The 20,559-nt window shown below is 42.1% G+C and overlaps 1 protein-coding gene across 1 annotated transcript in view; it reads right to left on the reverse strand.

Moving 5' to 3' along the window:
• The window catches only part of B4GALT6 (beta-1,4-galactosyltransferase 6), a 64,724-nt gene that overhangs the window by 27,407 nt on the left and 16,758 nt on the right, over window positions 1-20,559 (reverse strand). The window contains exons 2-3 of the mRNA XM_060118526.1: window positions 18,235-18,351; window positions 10,584-10,697 (exon numbers count right to left, since the gene is read on the reverse strand). Coding sequence (XP_059974509.1) covers window positions 10,584-10,697; window positions 18,235-18,351 — 231 coding nt within the window. The remainder of the gene's footprint in view (window positions 1-10,583; window positions 10,698-18,234; window positions 18,352-20,559) is intronic.

The raw sequence follows: 20,559 nt of genomic DNA on the forward strand, positions 1-20,559 counted from the left end.
CAGGCCAGCCCCCTTTACTTCACCTGCTGAGATTTCAAGGGCAACCGAAGAGGAAGGACCCAGTGAGCTCCAGGGAAAGATCCCCACCTCCACTCTGTGCCGCACCTGAGGTTTTCCAGTGGGGACACACGCTCTCTCCCCCCAGTTAGAAATTAAAAGGTCAAAAAACTATCTATTGGCTGAAATCAATTTACCCAGCAGTGCAATCATTCAGCACACAAATATAAACAATGTAAATAGTGATTTTCACCCTTTGGAAGGTGGGACCAGGGTTAGAAAGGAAAGAGCAGGAAAATTGGACGCCTAAGAGACGAGAGGCTGCCACTTACCGTGAAGGAAAGTGGAAGAAGACAGTCAGTGGTGAGCTACCTCTCAGGCTGCGCAACAAAGCCTAGGTGCCAACCTCTTCTGTGTTGTGTGGGAGGGAATAACTTGGTTGTACCACTGGTTACACGGCACGTTCACTCTAATGCCAATTCAGCATGAATTGGCAAGACGTGCAACGATGCCTCCTGCTTTGGGAAGTGGGACCTGAGTGGCCTGGGATCCGTTTGGAACAGCACAGGCCCAAATCAAAAGTTTATGGTTGTGTAGATTACAACATATCACATGACATGGTTTAGGATATTATTTTTTCTATTAAAGTATAATTCTTAAAATAGGAAATATTCAATACATATGAATTACCTGCATTTAAATTTTACTTGAAATGTAAGAAAAAAATGTAAGGCATATCATCTCTAGCCAAAGAGCTGTTTTGTCCATAAATCAACAAGCTTCAGTGACTACTTCACTCAGTTTAGGGCCTACCTGCATTTTTTGGTATCTAAAGCCTAATTCTGGATACTCTGGCTCTTGTCAGTATTTTACCCTCAGGGTTCCCAGTGTGCACTGCCCAAAGACCTGATGACGTTGTCAGAGAAACCCCTGAATTTCCTCTAGAAATATCCCTTCAGGTGAATTCTTTTCCAAAGTCAGAAAACAATTTTTAAGATAAGGTGGCACATCCCTTCCCCCACCCTCTGGGCAGCTGACCAAGGGCAGCTCAGAGGCTGAAAGGTTCCATGAGTCATCTTGCCCCCAGTCACACACAGCTGCCTTTGAAGCCACCACTAGAAACTGCCCATGTCCCTCAGTCACACACAGCCGCCTTTGAAGCCACCACTAGAAACTGCCCATGTCCAGTGCTTTCCTTTGGCTTCTCAACTTCTGAAATTGTATAACGTCTACCTAAACAAACAACTTCTTACTCAATTATTCTTGAAGTGACCAAATCCTAGTATTCTAAACAGCGTGGTTTTTTTTAGTCACACATCTCCAATATCAAGGGCAATGCCTGGACACAGGATGGGTGAATGAATAAATGGATGGATGGATGAACAAATGGATGCACGAATAGATGAGCAGGAATGGCAGAGTTGGCCATGTCAAATCCCGTCTCACCTCCCTCTGCTTCCTTCCTCCCTGCATTTCCAAACCTTGGCTCCATCAGGTGCTAAAATATGCCTTTAAGACATTCGTACAAAAGATGTCCCACAGGGGCTTCCCTGGTGGCGCAGTGGTTGAGAGTCTGCCTGCCGATGCAGGGGACATGGGTCCGTGCCCCGGTCTGGGAAGATCCCACGTGCCACAGAGCGGCTGGGTCCAGAGCCTGTGCTCTGCAACAGGAGAGGCCACAACAGTGAGAGGCCTGCGTACCGCAAAAAAAAAAAAAAAATGTCCCACATGTAGATGACCCAGCCTCCTGGACAGTCCAAGTTCTCATCGCCTAATCTTGGCCACAACACACCCAATTCTAACACCCAATTTCCTCCCTGGCTCACTGTTTTCTCCTGCTTTACTCCGAATGACTGTCTGTAACCTCTAGTTAACAGTCTTTGTTATCTGCTCCCAGCTTTGCCTTGTAATCCCTCCAGTGAACCTTGGTCCACATCTGGAGGCCTCATACCCTTTATTACATTCTTCCAAATTGTTCTCTAGTCCCTGACTATTGAAAAAATGACAATCTCCTTTAATGTCATAACCCACCACCACTCTTACTATATTTCCTCAGTTCTGAGACACACGTCATTCATGTTTTAGCATTCTGACCTAAGGACATACCCTACAGTGTATGCATTTAATGTACTGCTTCTTTCTTGTTTCCAAGAAGCCATTATGAAATTAATGATGTGGTTTGTCAAGAAAATATGGTATATCACATACCCCTCTGGCCTTTTCCAATGTGTTTTCTCGAACCATTCAGTTGCCAAGAAGTTTCCCTATACTGTATCTCAATGTCTTTTCTAGAATACCACCTCCACTCCTCATCTTAAGTGAAACACTATTCTTCCTTTCAAACTGTGCTCAGTGCTTACTTTCTGAGGTCCACAATCTTGGGGGTGAGGCATATAAGAAGGTACTCTGCAGATTATACCTACACCTCACAAAAATTAATTACTTCCTTCTTTCATAAATTTACCTCCTTTGAAGTTTACGACTTTCAGCCGAACCACCTTCCAATATGCAGCCACTTTCACCGAGAGGTGCCCTCCTCTCCCTGGACATCCTCCATGTAACACCCAGCTCCACATTCACACCCTGAGCGCCACTGTCACCTAGAATGACTGGCAGTTTCAGAGTTGAAAGCCAGTCAGTTCTGGCTTCAGCTTCTCTCTGCTGTCTCCACATTTTTCCTGTCTCTATGGTCTCCTAATAAAGCAGCTGATTAATTTTGGTGGAGTGGCCAAGAATCACCGGGCCTGCCTGCTGAGAATGGAAGTCCCAGGCCCATTCTCAAAGCCCCTGTGTCGGTAGACATGCGTGGGTTATGTTTGTGGACACTCAGCTTTACCTGAACACATTTCAGGGGCTTGAATTGCCCACCACTGAGTCCTGCCTCCCAGAGGAAGAAGCTACCTCTCCACTCTCCCAACCTCTCCAGCAAAGAGAAGTAGTCAAATGACAAGATGCACCCAAAGGTGACTCTGAAACAGAAGTGAACATGAGGACGTGGGCACTCTGCAAAACTGTCTGTCTTTCAGTAAAAGTGCTGGCAGAAGCTTCTGGCATTAAGGACCCCAGGAGTGGCACCTCCGGGCACATCTGGTCGGAGCTGTGATCTCTGCCAAGTGGCAACAGGAGTTGCTGCCCAGAGTGGTCTGGGCCTTGCTCTGGTGGCTCAGCCTCTGAACCGACCTCTGTGGCCACCCAGGTTTTTTTAACCAGCATCCCCGTGGCTTCTGGTGGAGATCATCTCTGGACCACAAGTAGAGAAACCCAGCTCCACGAGTTTGACCCAGTCACAGCAATGGACTGAATGTTTGTTCTCCCCACCCCCCAAATTCATATTTTGAAATCCTAACCCCAAATGTGATGGTTTTAGGAGGTGAGGCCTTTGGGGAGTGATTACATCATGAGGATGAAGCCCTCATGAATGGGATTAGTGCCATTATAAAACAGACCCCAGAGAGATCCCTCATCCCTTCCACCATGTGAGGATACAACAAGAAGACAGCCATCTATGAAGCAGGAATCAGGCCCTCACCAAATACTGAAACTGCTGACACCTTAATCTTAGATGTCCATCCACCAGAACTGTGAGAAATAAATATTTGCTGTTTAAGCCATCCAGTCTATGGTATTTTTGCTATAGCAGTCCGAACAGACTAAGACACACCCATATACTCACAAACACTGTTATTTCCCCTCCCTTCCTGACCTGCCACACCTGATTAACAATTTTCCATGCTCAAATTCTTCACCCAAGAAATACCACTGAAGAAAATCACGTAAGCACATAATCCCACCACTGAGGTGACAGGACCTAATTTACTGCCTTAAACATAGTAAGCTTTCAGCAGAAACAAGCGTTATATGTTTTGTACGTTATGACCCCCACGGGGTAGGGAGGGCTCTCTTGGCTAACCGGTTAGTGAGCACCTTTTCATTTATGATTGCTTGACTCCACTTTGCATGCCCTACAACGTTCAAAATATCTACTCCTCCTTTACAAGCTGCTCCACCCTTCTTGGCCGCCCCCTCACATGTATGTGGCCTCTCCTACTTTATTAGGAACACAGAAGCAACAGGCCTGAACCCCCTTAACTTTCTCCCCCTCATCTCCAAATGAACGTCACTCCCACCTCAGGGCAAGAGGTGTCCCCTTACTACTTTCCAAGGCCAGTTCTTCGAGCACATTCTGTGTCCTGTCACTTTCTCCAGGATACAGACTTCCTGGATGCTTCCCTCCTCCTCCCTTCACTCCCCATCTGTCCAGAGTCTTCCCCTCCACACCCACAGCACTTAAAGTTCACTTAAGTCCATCTCTTCCTAAAACGTTGTCCCCTTGATCCCACCTCCTCCACAGATTCCTTCCCCCCAGTCTCCTTTCCTTTCCCGCCAAACTTCTGTTTTATTCATTTATTATTATTATTTGGCCACGCCATGCAGCTTGCAGGGATCTTAGTTCCCCGACCAGGGATGGAACCTGGGGCCCCTGCAGTGGAAGGCAGAGTCCTAACCACTGGACAACCAGGGAAGTCCCAAACGGCCTTGGTTTTTTTTTGGTTTTTTGGGGTTTTTTGGCGGTACGCGGGCCTCTCACTGTTGTGGCCTCTCCCATTGCAGAGCACAGGCTCCGGACGCGCAGGCTCAGCGGCCATGGCTCACGGGCCCAGCCACTCCGCGGCATGTGGGATCTTCCCGGACCCGGGCACGAACCCACGTCCCCTGCATTGGCAGGCGGACTCTCATCTACTGTGCCACCAGAGAAGCCCCCAAATGTCCTTGTTTTAAACCAACTAGTTTTTACAGACTTCTGAGTCACTTCTCAGGACAGTATATCTTGCTTCTCACGCTGCCGCCCCACTGGAATTGTGCCGACTGTGGTTCCGTGAGTGTTCTTCGTGCCCAATTCAATGGCCTTTCACAGTCCCTCATTCTACCTGCTCTGAGGTATGTGACAAGGTGGAGCCCTCTCCTTGCTGTCCTCTGGAACACCGTCCCCTGACTCCCCTATGTCCCTGGCTACCTTCCCTTCTTTACTGACCTCCCCTCGCCCTTCGGACACAGATGTTCTCCAGGGGTCCACTCACAGGACCTCACCTCCTCTCATCTCCAGCCCAGATCCCTCTGAAGAAATTCAGACCCCAGAAGAACTCTCCTGAGCTTTAAACAGAACAGGTCCAACACTGAACTCATTCACTTCCCCGTTCTCCAAATGTGAGGTTTATCTCGTATTATATGTTTCAGTTAACGGCCACCGAGCCAGAGACCTGGAAAGCAACCCTGATCCCTCAGCTGGTCACCACGTCTCTTCTCTTCTGCACCACAGCCCCAGCACGTGCCCGTTGTTCTCTGGGGGCCTTGCAGGAAACTCCTCACGGCCCTTCCAGATCCTGGCACTTCCCCATGCTCACCCATTTTCAACTTCTCATCAGGATCATCTTTCCAAACTACCATCCTAGTCACACCATGTACCTACCTAAAGCAGATGAAGGTTACATTCCCTAAAGCAGTGTTTTCTGGGGCTTCCCTGGTGGCGCAGCGGTTAAGAATCCACCTGCCAATGCAGGGGACACGGGTTCGCGCCCTGGTCCGGGAAGATCCCACATGCCGCGGAGCAACTAAGCCCGTGCGCCACAACTACTGAGCCTGCGCTCTAGAGCCTGAGAGCCACAACTACTGAGCCCATGTGCCACAACTACTGAAGCTCGCGTGCCCAGAGCCCATGCTCTACAACAAGAGAAGCCACCGCAATGAGAAGCACGAGCACCACAACGAAGAGTAGCCCCCACTCGCAACTAGAGAAAGCCCGTGCGCAGCAACGAAGACCCAAAGTAGCCCAAAATAAATAAATTAATTATTTTAAAAAAGCAGTGTTTTCTGTTTTTGTTTTTACCCCTTTTTGTCCCTAGACCCTTGGAAAACCAGGTGCCCTTATCTTAGAGAGATACACACCGGGCTGTAAACCAACCCTCTACACACACTCTCAGGGGCTCCGTTCCCTCTGATGCCCACCTCACAGATGCCGACAGATTCATGGACCCCAGGCAGCCCTCGGGCTGGTGAGTCCTTTACACAGGGCCCTTCACCTCCCTATGCAGCACACATCCCACTACACACCCACCCCGGTCACAGTGGACCACTCCCCATTCTCAGAACACAGGGCCTCCTGTGCTCGGACACTGACCCCTCAGCTACCTGCTGAACCATCCTGCAAGACCCACTTCCAATGTCCCCTCTCTCTGAAGTCTCTCCTTCCAGAAGGAAACTGCTGTCTCCCTTTCGTCACAGAACAACTCTTCCTCTGAATGTGTCACCAGCTCCAGCCGGCAGGCACGTACTCAGCTATGTTTCTCCCCGCCTGCCCCTGCGAACAACACAGCGGCGGCTGCAGGCGCGTCACGACTGCTCCGTTCCTCTGCAATGGCCCCCATCACTCTTTTCTACAATAAATGTGGGCATGATGGTTTGTTACATTAAGCACTACCTGAGCTTCTCTGAAGTTTATAAATTCATCTCAAAAAGTCCTTGTAGCTTTTGTTATGCTCCTAAGGCTAGCAACTATAGAAACTATCAGGGTTAAACCGCAAAGGCAGCTATTCCAAAAATGCTAAGGACAAAATATATAAAAGTCATTACAAATGCACTCTATTTGAATAGGAATTAAAAGATAGGAAATCTACAGGCAAGTCCATCTTCATTTTAATGCAAAGTGCACAACTGACATTTTCCATCTCTAACCTCATCCAGAAAATCAAAACATCCATGCTAAGCACTTATTATTTTTCAGCTCTAGATAAAGTGAATTGTTAGCACGGAGAGTGTCACATAAATATAATAAAACTGAAAGTGGATTTACCCTCTGGAGAATCTATAAATACTAACAATAACAAAGAAGTATTCACTCATATTGTACAAATAACATTTAAAATAGATTTTACACTGTAATTGATTGTGAAATAATGCTGAAATCCATGAAATCAACTTTATGTGAATTCCAACTGGAGAAGTTCACACTTCATCTTTATGGTAATCCAGTGCCAGCAAAAATCAAAAAGAAGTTACAGCTAGATAATCAAACAACAATTTTAAGCCTTAACTTCACTTCTGGTGATTATAGGAATTCAGTATTATACATACTTGAATGTTTTTCATCTAAGTAGATCATCTTCTTACACAGACTCTCCTTGACTATTATTTGGGGAGGTATGGTATTCAATTATTTTGTGTGATATGACAATAAGATTTTTATACTTAGGTATTTTATTATGCTGTTCTCTTTCATCAATGGGAAACAATTCTGTTAATTAAAAACAAATGAAGGATGCGTAGCTAAGTAAAAAATGCCTTAACTCCACAGATTTCTCCTAGGTTTCTCACTCCCTTGATCATCGTAAAATCTGGCTCCATCATTCAAAGAAATGAGGAAAAGGAAAGGGAACAGCAAATTAACATCTACCAAGCTTCAAGCACTGTGCTTCTCTTTATCCTCCAACACTGTGAAGTGGGCATATAATCCCAGATTTTACAGATAGGCAAACTGAGGCTCTACTTTGCAGTGGTCACAGGACTAGTGAGGGGGCTCTCCAGGATGGCTCGTGCCAGGCCCCTTCATAAGGAGTTATCTGTGTGTGGGCATATTTTCTACTAAACCATCCCATCAGGCTGGCCACAGCTAATTGGACAAGGGATTGGTGCTGGACCCAAAGCCAGCAGAGCCATGAGGAGGCCTTCTGTGAAAAGGTAGCTGGCCAAACAGGTGTGATCCTCTCTTGCAGAAGAATGCAAGACTGATGGGAGCAGAGGGGAGGAGCAGGACCCCAAGAGAGTCAGCGAAAGGCAGTGAGAACAGCCGCGACACCATCTTTCAAGCACTTGACAGGAGTATTTACGAGTTATGGGGCCGGGGAAGAGGAGGGCAAGCAGGAAGGCCTGGCAGGCAGACGCTCTGAAACAGACTTTAATTAGTATCCAGAAAGCACTAATTAAGAAGATGGCGGGCTTCCCTGGTGGCGCAGTGGTTGAGAGTCCGCCTGCTGATGCAGGGGACACTGGTTCGTGCCCCGGTCTGGGAGGATCCCACATGCCACGGAGTGGCTGGGCCCGTGAGCCATGGCCGCTGAGCCTGCGCGTTCGGAGCCTGTGCTCCGCAACGGGAGAGGCCACAGCAGTGAGAGGACCACGTACCGTGCAAAAAAAAAAAAAAAAAAGAAAGAAAATGGCAACTAAACCAAGAACAGAAAGATTTCCTAAAACTATAAATCCTTGAACATGCAAATTATGAAAAGGAAATTACTGTAATCAATATTTCAACATAACATTACACCCAGTGGTTTCAGTACTACACAGACAAAAATATTCATTTTTAGAAAGCCAAGGCTGCAGTGACAAAGTAACGACAAATACATAGCCACAAAAACCATAGCTTCCTTCTCTATTACGGGACAGCAAGGAGATAACAATATTAGAATCAGCTGAGAATTTTTTTTTAAATACTCAGGCCCTGCATCCAATTAATAAAATCAGAAACTTAGGGGTTGGGTCCAAGAATTATGGAAGCTACGGTACAGCCAGGATCAATTCTAGATCAGTGGGTCTGTGGCCCAAGGATCACCAACATCAGCGACCTGGGAACTTGTCAGAAATGAAAATTCTCAGACCCCACTCTACATCTACTGACTCTGAAACTCTGAAAGTGGGTCCAGCAATGTGTGTTTTATAAGGCTGTCCAGTGATTCCAATGTACCCTAAAGCGTGAGAACCATGGTCTTAGATGATAATAAAAGGTGAATCATACTTTTTATTACAGATATATCTATCAACAACATACTGAAAAAATCCTACAAACATGACAGGCAAAGACTAACTTCCTCAATAAAGAAAAGTTACATAAAGACATAAAAAACACACCTTAGATACTGAGGACATTAAGACACGTGGATAAATAAGCAATTCAAAATAACGTTTATTTGGGGCTTCCCTGGTGGTGCAGTGGTTGAGAGTCCGCCTGCTGATGCAGGGGACATGGGTTCGTGCCCTGGCCCGGGAAGATCCCACGTGCCGCGGAGCGGCTGGGCCCGTGAGCCATGGCCGCTGGGCCTGCGCGTCCGGAACCTGTGCTCCGCAACGGGAGAGGCCACAACAGTGAGAGGCCCGCGTACCGCAAAAATATATATATAAAAAAAAAAAGTTTATTTGAATTTTAATTACATAAAAATCAAGGTACTAACTTATATGTACAAAGTATGCTTAAAATCAGAGGGAGACACAAACAATAAAAAACTGCAAAAAAACAGCCGTGTGGCTTCTGAGTGATTACAGAGGTTTTTTTTAAACGATAATGTATTATCTTCATAATTTTGGAAAAAAATGTTTAAAATACAGTATCTTGATCCCTACTTCATATTATACACAAAAATTCAAAACAAAATTGTAAAATTATTGGAAGGAAATAAAAGAGTATTCGTATGGCTTTGGGGTAATAAGGAAAGCTTTCTTAAGACCAAAACAAGCAAAAACCTTAAATACTGTGATTGATACACTTAGAAACATAATTTTAAATGTTTATAAAATAAAAGACTCCATAAACAAAATGAAAAGACAAGCCAGTTGCAACACATATAGCAGACAATAGGTCACTGCTGGAATATATATAAAGAACTCCCACTGATCAATACAAAAATCTAATTAACCAATAAGGAACCGATAAAACGGTAACTGAGTCACAGGAGAGAAAACTCAAAACTACTCACAAACACAGGAAAAGTCACTCAAACCTACCAGTAATGAAGAAAGTAAGAATTGAAACAAGATACCTTTTTTGATTTGTCATAGCAATAGCAAAAAGTGTTTTATCTATAAGAATAGCAAAATTTTTAAAGTCCATCAGTATCAAAGTGGTGCATTCATGCTTTGCCCCTGGGGATATAAACTGGTACCGCTGCTGTGGAGTACAACCACACCAGCCTACCTAGCAATTCCATTTTTAGGCATGAACCCTCAAGTATACACACACAGGGAAATCTGTATGATGTTGTTCCTTACATCACTGCTTTGTGGTAGCAAAATAGTGGAAACAACCTAAATTTCCATCAGCAGAGAAAAAGGTAAATGAAATGTGGCACATTTATTCAATTATTCAAAGATACACTATAGAACAGTTAAGGGAAATAAACTGATCTCTATGTATCAGCATGGACAGTTCTCAAAAAATAATTAAGAAAGCAAGTTACAGAATGAAATGTAATTTTAAAATCATTTATATAATTTCTTAAAACCTTTGAAACGTTCTAATTTCCTATCTATGTAAAAGATAATGTTAAAATCATTTTAAGGATAATTTTAAGAATACACATCAAACTCACAATAGAGGTGAGGTTACTTCTGGGTAAGGCATAAGCTTTTTCTTTAGCTTTTCAATCCTCCACCCCTCCCAAAAAATTGCTTTGCACCCCCCTCAAAAAAAAGTCAAATAACATGCTACGTGATATGAATATGAGCACCCCCAATAATGGCCTGAGGGTGGTGTGCTCAAACCATGCGATTTTATTTTATTATAATACAAGCAAATAGTTAAGTCAAAAGTAGATGAAACTTACGCATGTAAGGCAGCTTTTCTGGGCAGGGGAGGTATGGCGAATATGTGAAGTTTCCCGGAAGATACGTTGTTGCTTGAACAAGATAATCACTTGAATTATTGCCTTCAGGATAATCTTAGAGAGAGAGAGAAAAGTTACAACCAAAAAATTGTCTTTTGCTTTGCTCCTAGTATGAAATGTGTCACCGTCACTGTGTAAAGACTACAATCTGCAATCTGCAGCAGTACTTAACAGCAATTATCTATAAAGAACTAGAGAAAAGCAAAATACAGCTGCCGTGACTACTCTCCCATTCACCCTTCACCGCTGCCAGATGGGACCTCTCAGCATGATTTCCCTGGGGGAACCTGGGACAGGTTTGGGGAGCAGCAAGGCCTGATCCATGCGTACACACAGAGCAGGCCCATTTGCGACTGTAAGAGAACAGGTGCTCCCACCCTTCCCCCAGCTGAGCCACTTCAAAAGAGGGAGTGACAAAGTGAGAGAGTGGCATGGACATATATACACTACCAAACGTAAAATAGAGAGCTAGTGGGAAGCAGCCGCATAGCACAGGGAGATCAGCTCGGTGCTTTGTGACCACCTAGAAGGGTGGGATGGGGAGGGTGGGAGGGAGACACAAGAGGGAGGGAATATGGGGATATATGTATACGTGTAGCTGATTCATTTTGTGATACAGCAGAAACTAACACACCATCGTAAAGCCATTATACTCCAATAAAGATGTTTAAAAAAAAAAAAAAAAAGAGGGAGTGAAAGTACCCCAGGGGATCCTCTCCAGTATCAAACAGCCCAGGGTGTTCTGGACAGCCACACAGCCACAGCACACTGCTTCCACATCCACAGAGCAGAGGGTGGGAGTAATGTTTTCTCACCACCTCACACTTGAGAAACTGCGATTTACCCACTCAACTGACTTTTGTAATACAGCCCATTTAAAGTCCTTAAATTAGTCATTCCCAACCCGTGGGCTGCAGTTTCTAGAGAGCCCTGGAGCTGTTATTACATTAGGTCCATTATCTTTAGAGTCAGCAAATTATGGAACACCGAGGGTACGGTTTAGAGCACCAAAGTCAAGTGCTGAGTTCAAATCCTGCCCCAACACGCACTAGCTTTGTGGTACAAAGCAAGAGAACAAAGTTTCTCATCTGCGCCTACCTCATGCTGTCATTTTCAGATTTCAGAAAGATAAGTGTACAAGTGCTCAGAACAATCCCCAGCCCATATGCATATTCAGGAACTTCAGCTATGAGTGACTGCTTTAGAAATGAGCCCCTGACTCAACCTGGAACAGTCAGAGCCTTGGGAATTTTAAACTTGGAACCAAGGAGCTCACATTTCAGTCCCCTTCTGGAACAAAGTTCTGAGATGCAAATCTGGGAACCATGACCTGCCAGCTTCCTGCTATGTAAGAGGAAGTTGGTCTGAGAGAATGAGACCAACATGTGGTGAGTAAGAGATGAGAAATGGAAACCGCTGATTAAACTACCATCTGTCTTCTGGATCACAAACCCTGTACCCACAGGAAATGAAGTTCTAGTAGACACTTTAGGAAAATGTGAAGACTTTCAGTCTTCAGTAATCTGCTCTGATAAGAGAGGTATTCCTATCAGAACTGGCCTGCATGCAGAGTTAGAAAAGGGGAGAACAGGCATATTACTTAAAAGAGAGGCCTGTCAGACAGAGGCCAGCAAGCAAAAGGCTGAAGGTCAAAATCACAGCCTTACTGAACTGTAAAAGCTAAACCCTGTCATGGTAGAATCCTGGGAATTGAATATGAAGCATGTGAGAAGAGTCAAAGAAAACTAAACACCTCCCGTCCATGGCTTGGCCTAACATAAATATTCACTCATCATCAAAATACAGTAGATGACAGGAATTCCCTAGCAGTCCAGTGGTTAGGTCTCCACACTTTCACTGCCAAGGGCCTGGGTTCAGTCCCTGGTCAGGGAACTAAGATCCTGCAAGCCACATGGTGTGACAAATAAATAAATAAATAATAAAGTAAACTGAAGAAATTCTTTAAAAATAAATAAATATATATATATATATATATATATATATATATATATATATAGTAGATGGGGATGCAGCCTGGGAGCCAGGATGGCACTTTGGAGCAAAGAGACACACCCCACCTTCAGGCCCACCTTCTGGAAGGGGCCTTGCAGAGCGGAACCCCTTATGAATAAGTGGAAACACCTTACAAATTTGGAAAGGCATCAGTAAGGCTTTAAGGTAAGTGTTTTACCAGAAAACCCCAACATGATAAATAGGGACCAATGATGGTACAATGGCTAAGGCCTATTCCACCAGGAAGTGAGAAAGCCCCAGTAACAGAATCCTTCCCAATGCCTTTCTCCAGAGGAGCCCTGGAAAGCATTTGATAAGGAAAACCCTCTAAGACAAAGGAGGGGGGGGGATTCAGTGAACATTAGCTGTTTTGTATGCCAAGACACATAGGGACGGACTAACACCATGGAAACCCCTCTAGGAGCCCATACTCTGTATCTCACCCATAGATATCTGAAAGATTTAAAGATACTAAACATAAAATAAGTGTAAGGAAGTCCAATAAAGTTCTGGTTCTTTTTTTAAAATCCCTTTAAAAATATATATCTAGATATATATCAAATTTCAAGTTATAGTAAAAAAAAAAAAAAGTTCTGCTTTTATGGGGACTCCCACTATGCTAGCCAAGCATCTACTCTACACAATGCATTTGTAGTAGCTGAAAACAGAAGATAGATAAGCTTGTCCCTGGGAGTGCACTGCCTTTATGTGTTCCAAAGGCAGTGTGTGTGCTCATTTTCATATAATCCTGAAGAAGATAAATATTAACACTCACGCATTCCTAATTTCTTAATGTCACATAGTTAAATTTAAATAAGGGTATTTTCTTACTGTAAATAATTTATAAATTCTTGTCATTAAAGCTTGGGCCCCTTCTCTTAGCCACACACTATGACTCTATAAATCCACACCTAACTCACAGAGATTTTAAGCTCTCCAGACACCTCTGCAACACAAACTGTTAACAGCAGCCTCCCTTTGGGGAGTCTCATGGCAACAGGAGGGCTGGAGGACTGTTTCATTTTTTATCCTCATGCTAAAATGATTGAATTTTTTTTTTACAAAAGAACCCATGGATCACTTTCATCAGTTTTCAAAGAACTAATGTTAAAAACAAACAAACAAACTTAAAGACATGCAGTATCAGTATATTCATGTCCTTTAAATACGAAGTTTTGGAGCTAAACATGTTATTCTTGGCTACATCATTACAAATGATCATAAGGATCTCAACTTATTGTCAGACTAATAAAAACATCTGTATCCCTTAAGTACTGTGTCCAGTGGTAGTTATGTCATCCCAAAGTATTATGTATATAAGGCTATCCACCCCCTTGCCATTAGTCTATAAACCTCTTTTAATTGAAATCAAATTACCTTTGATTTCTAGCATCTAATAAAGGACCTACAACATAGTAGAAACTTACTGCAAATAAACACTTCACAACTGATAACATAGCCAACAATGATTTAAACTTTTGGAGACTCTGATGTAATAAACCCACAAAATCGTTATTCCTACAAAAGTGGTGAGGCCCGTGGAGTATAACCCACTGCTTTCAAAATCAGGAGTTTTAAAAGGTGATGTATAACAGATGCACTGAAGGCTGATCCACCACAACTGCTGTAAAATGTAGACATTATTTCATCTAATGAATGAATGAAAACACAGTGAGACCTGGCCCCTGCCTTCTTCCTTCCAGAGCCACACCAAATGAAAAGGAAACACAGAATGAAAACTGCTGGACAAGTCCCCTCTTCAGCTCTCACTGGACCTTAGGAGAACAGGACCAAAGGAGACCTCTCCAGGGCTTTGGTTTCCCTGCAAAAGGCAGCTCAAAGCAGGTAACAGAACTCAATGAGCATTCCAGTCTATTTACTGCTAGCCTGTCGTGTCAGTCTGGCGATGTCTGAGGGCCTCCGACCATGCATCCACCAAATGAGGAAGTGTGCTGGGTTATTTCTAACAAACCTACCAGCTCTAACGCTGCGTGACCCTTGTCATCTGTTTTGATAACTGCTCACTGAATACATTTTGTTTTCTTAATTTGACTGACTCCATGGGCTATAAGGCAAGGCACCATTTGATTATAAAAGAACATGGTTTCTTTACAAAAATTTTACATACATCTCTTTACACTTGGTGCTTCAGAACATTCAGGCACAGGGTTAAAAACTCCTTTTTGGAATCAAATGTACTTAGAAATATCACAATTTGCCAGTAAGTGTTAAATATTATGTTTTTTGCAAACTATTTTCATTGGCATATAACACTGTATTAGTTTAAGGTGTACAACATAATGATTTGATACATGTATATATTGTGAAATGATTACCACAAGGCTAATTAACACCCATCACTTCACATGGCTACAGTTTTTTTTCTTGTGATGAGAATTTTAAAGATCTAATCTAAGTGATAGTTTTCTTTTTATTTGGCCATGCCAAGTGGCATCTGGGTTCCTAGTTCCCCGACAAGGGATCGAACCCATGCCCCCTGCACTGGAAGTACAGAGTCTCAACCACTGGACCACCAGGGAAATCCAAGTGATAAATTTTAAATGAGTCAATACATGTTCATCAACTCTCCTGTGGAGCTCAATTAGCTCTTTGTAAACCTTAGTGTCCATTATCTCCTTTTCGGCAGATTTCATCTGTACAAGTCTGTGCAGAAATAAATCACTGCATTATAAGTAGCTATTTACATTTCCATCTCTCTCAGAAACCTAGAGATCTTCATGTAAAGGGTGGATTTTTTTTTCTTTTGGTAGGAATCCTTTATTTATTTATTTATTTATTTATTTTTGTTTTGTTTTTTTTGCGGTACGCGGGCCTCTCACTGCTGTGGCCTCTCCCGTTGCGGAACACAGGCTCCGGACGTGCAGACTCAGCAGCCATGGCTCATGGGCCCAGCTGCTCCACGGCATGTGGGATCTTCCCGGACCGGGGCACGAACCCGTGTCGCCTGCATCGGCAGGCGGACTCTCAACCACTGCGCCACCAGGGGAGCCCGATCGTTTATTTTTGAATAGTACTATTTGCCTTTTACAATGAATGCTAAATGCCAGATCTTCATTTTATTCTAATAATTCTATGAAACAGGGTAGATGAAAAAGCTGGGCATAAAGAACTTGCTGAATCTTTTAAATATACAATAGCTAGTTGGTATAAGAACAAGTACTAGATCCAGAGTCTTCTGATCCCTAAACCAGAGAGCATCAGAAGTCTGAAAGACAAGCTCTAGTCCTGGTTGACTAGTACTAGCTGTGCAGCCGTGGGTCAATCACTTTGTCTGGGCCCTCAGTTTTCCCAGCTGTATAATAATGGAGTTGAAGTAGGTGATCTGTAATGGTCCTTCTAGTTCTAAAGTTCCAAGATTATTTTCCCTAAAAAAGGTAATGTGACAACGTGGAAGAAAGACTCCGCTGTTTAAAGGCACAGTTTCAGCAAGATGTTTTTCTTCATCTTGTATCTCTAATATCTAGCTAAGTATACCTACACTAACTACTCAAGATAAATGAACACGGCAGAACCTCACAGTTGCCTATTCAAACTCCATTTTCCCTTTCTTCCTCGGTAACAGAACCCCAATTTCATTCAGGGCAGCAGGGAGCCCAGCTCAAAGACTATCATTCCCAGGTGCCCTTACAACTAAGTTCTGGCTAGTGAGACGTAAGCGGAACTACTACATGGGACTTCCGGGAAGGGTCTTTACAAAGGGGGCACTCTATTTCTTCTTCTTCCCTCCCTTCCATCGCTCCTTCTAATGACCCAAGGGCAAACATAGAGACTGGAGACCCACAGCCATCTTAGCCTGGGAAGCTATATGACAGAGCAGAAGTGGGAAAGTGTGTGAAGACTTTCTCCACAACAGAAACAGTCCTCCATCCAGACTTCCTTTGTACAAGAAGCCTCATGGGTTTAAACCACTGCAGGCAGGTTTCTCTTACAACCAAACCTAATTCCTAACTGATGCAATAACTGACGGTCTCCTGAGAAGAGTTGCACCATCAGTAAAGGAACCACCATGTGAAAAATTTCCAAAGGTTCATAAAAAGCAAACTTCCATCAAAGGATGTTTCTTCACTGAAACTATGACTTGGTGAGGGGAAGAGAGGATTTCCTTTTTTTCAGCTGTGGGATGCTGCAGTGGGGTTGAGGGCGGGGTTGTCTTGCCCAAGTAACCAGTTCTCCTAATCAAAAACGCAACATTCACGCATATAACTTATTCATACTCCAGGAAAAGAACCTGATTAGGCACAGATTTTATTAGCACTCACTTATACAAATACAGTAACTTAAAGATGCTTAATACTTCAGCTGACTGAACTTTTAGTGAATACCTTCACATCAACTTATTCAACCAGGACAAGTCTTAGCGAAGCTTTTAAAATGTTTAAACTTCTCCTAAAATTGACCTACTGTTCAGAAGACCAATTAATGCAGAAGACCAGTTCATGAGACTTTTACCATATTATTAAAATACCAGCTCAGATGAGACAGTCTTTCTAAAGGAAATTTCTTTAAACTTAAAAGGAAGAAGAAAATTAAGAGTGATTGGCGGCATCATAATACAAATTAGGCAAATGACTAGGACAGATTTTGCAGAAGCATGTGTGACATTAAATTAAGAATCAATATGTCACAGTCTTGAATTTTTAGAAGTGTCTAAAAGTATTACCCATCTTAACACCCGTTTTAAGAAAATATACCTATGGTTGGGAGATAGGGACTTCCTATTAGGGTGTGGGGATATGTGTGTGCGATTTACAGTGGCACAATGAAGAACTGTTGACATAAGTCTTTCACTTTAACTGTTTAAAATGAGAATACAGTGGACGCAACAACTGATAATCAGCCACTGAACCCTTTAAAATAACACCCAATTCTACTTTAGGAAGACAATGTGGAAACACTGCCAGAGAGGAGCACAAGCATCCTCCCACAGCAGCTGAATCTATTTACATCATTAAATCGCTAGTTTGGCCTATTACATAGGTTTTAACCTCATGTGATTCTGATGGAGATTCTTCTTCCAGATTATATTTTAAAAAGACAAGAGCAGCTACTGATTTCCAATTTTATATGATTTCTCCCATTAGCCCCTACAAAGGCCATACAATTATTAAGACTCTTCTATAACTAAAAACAAGTATTTTCTAGACATAGCTGGGAAACCATCTTAGGAAGTAGAATGGGCATAAAGAAGATGGCAGTATGGCTAAGATGAATAAATTACTCTCTTTGTGGTTAATTTCTTTTCAACACAGTAGGCAAATTGAAAAAGTACAAGCTGTTTTTCATATTTTGTTTAAGTTATGTTTGCAAGAATTAACTTAAGTATCTTTATACAAAACCCTCATCATCTTGGTGATCATACCCTTATATACCCTAGAATACATGACAGTCCCAACTCAAGCAGTGAAAGACCCTCCCAGTGCACTTAGTAGGAGACCTTCATCTTTAACAGGAAGTTACTTGGAGGCAGAACCAGAGCGGAAGAGATTTGGTTTACTGATTTATGACTCTAAGGGTAAGAAGTGGAAGCAAAGCAAAATTAAACAGGAAGCAGTCTTACCTGTACCATTGAGTGTAGTGTTTTTATTTGTGTACAGCCTGATCATATGTCCTATTGTTTTTACATTCTCTCTCAACATTATTCCTCGAGCTTGTACCATAAAGAGATATGTGTTGGCTATAAAAGAAAAAAAAAAGAGAGAATGTCATGACTCAATAAGCTTTTTAAAATTTTAAAAAATAATAATCAGAATTGAGGAACTGCCCAATAGACCCAAACTGACTCAATTAGTACAGCCAAAGGGAAAACAGAAATATAAAATGACTATTTCCCATTATCAAAAACTTACAAAAACAAACTCTTTTTAAAAAACAATAAAATGAAAAAATTAAAGTAGTAACATCCATCCATCAAATAGAATGAGACTAAATGAACAAACTGATATATCGTAATTCCTTTATCCATAGATGATTTTCTACTATAAAATATACTTAGAAATTTCAAAGAGGCATTTTTTAATAAGTATTCAACCATATACTCCTAAAATTCACTTTCTCTAATTCTATATTAATTCCCTCAAACCAAAGATTCCACAAAGGTGAGGATTCCTTCTTGAATCATAAATATATCATAAATCAACATATCTAGTATGGGTATGGATCTTGCAAATTCTCAAGGCATTGGTGGGGCATAGTGTAGAATGATCTAGAATCAGTATCACTTTTTGTAATTTCTCTTAAATACTTGAACTTTTACACTCCCTTTCAATCACAAATCTACCTACCAGGACTGTAAAAGCAGATAAAATCAAAATCAATGTGGCATTTTCAAGCTGTTAATCTAATTCTCCAGAGTAAGTGCTTCAAAAATAATTTCTAATCTCCTCCTTTGGGAGAAACTGGTAATTTGACAAAGATCACAAAAATCCCTGACTTTTGAGATGGCAAGCCTCCTCAGACAGGCACCGAAGTCAAGTCAAAAGACCTTTTCTTTTTTGGTCCTGATTCTGCTACCATGGGCAGCTCACTGGATCTCAGTTTCCTCACCCAAAACTGGCAGTACTGCACTAGGTTTCTCTAAAGCCCCTTCTACTCTAACTTCTCCAAGCATGAAGCTAAAAATCATAAACTCCATTCAGACAAGAGGAGGAAGCTCATTTTCATGGCAAAACCAAGAAACTGCAAGGCTCGGTTAATGGCTCTTTCAATTTTAAGATAAGCTGTCTCCCAACACAGTAATGACACTCTCAAAAAATGAATGCCGAATGAAAAAATCAAAAATGCCGACTCATTTTCTGGGCCCAGTTCTGCTTCTTCGACATGGTACAGAGAAATGAGCAAAACGTTTGCTACCTCCTTTCCCATTTTTTTGAAATTTGAACTTGCTCAAAGTACAAATGAACAGAAAATAGTTAATGAGAGTAGAGAAGCAGGGCGTATTAACACTCTTTCTCTCACCCATAAAAGAGAGAGAAACAGAAATCCAGGTTTCATATAAGCTTTACCTCAATCATTTTTAGGAGACTGTCCACATCCTCTCTAGAATGCAGTCCTATAATTAGATTTAACTTGTTTAGGCTTGAATTTATTATACCAGGGTTACAAGCCCCACAAGTTTTTATTACATTTTTGCTTTCTCATGGACTTTAAAAGACGAACGAGACAGTGAAGAATGAAAACAAAGAGAACAGCCAACCAAAAATGTGGGAAAATGTTCAAGAAAAGCCAAAGTAACATTAGCAACTCTACCTCAACCAAGATCTCAAGTTCAACTGAAACGATGCAGGAAAAAAAAAATGAAATAGATTATGAATGTCAATTGATTTACAATCTCTCAGATCATTTAATCCTAAAGTTATACACGAAATCTGTTATCAGTGGTGTAAATATCCTAAATATGTGTTATGCACCAAACTGAAAAAAAAAAAAAAAAAGACCTGTCATGGAGAAGTAGGACTGAGCCAAGGGTTGTTAAGCCAAGACCAGTACTGATTCCCAGACTTGGAAGAAACAGTACTGGCCTAAGCAAGGATATAGTAGGTGAGAACACATGTGCCTCACTGTCTGTCCTGGAAACAGAACTTTAAAAAACTATACAGCTTTTACTTTTAATTAACACACCTACTCTTATAAAGAAAATGGTTTGAATCTTGAAACCAAGTCAAATTTAAGAAACAAGGAAAATATCCAGTATAGAAAAGGATAATCAAAGTCAAATTCTCCTAAAAACTTTCAGAATATCAGGTAACAAAACTGTTAAGAAAATTTATTACTGATGGCACCTGTGACAAAGGTGAATCATTTACCAAAAGACTGCATTTACTATTCATTAGATGGAAGGAGAAAAAATAAAGGAAAGTGAGACACCAAGCTCTCCAAACGGAAA

The sequence above is a fragment of the Mesoplodon densirostris genome, chromosome 15 (assembly GCF_025265405.1).
Source record: "Mesoplodon densirostris isolate mMesDen1 chromosome 15, mMesDen1 primary haplotype, whole genome shotgun sequence".
Taxonomy (NCBI): domain Eukaryota; kingdom Metazoa; phylum Chordata; class Mammalia; order Artiodactyla; family Ziphiidae; genus Mesoplodon; species Mesoplodon densirostris.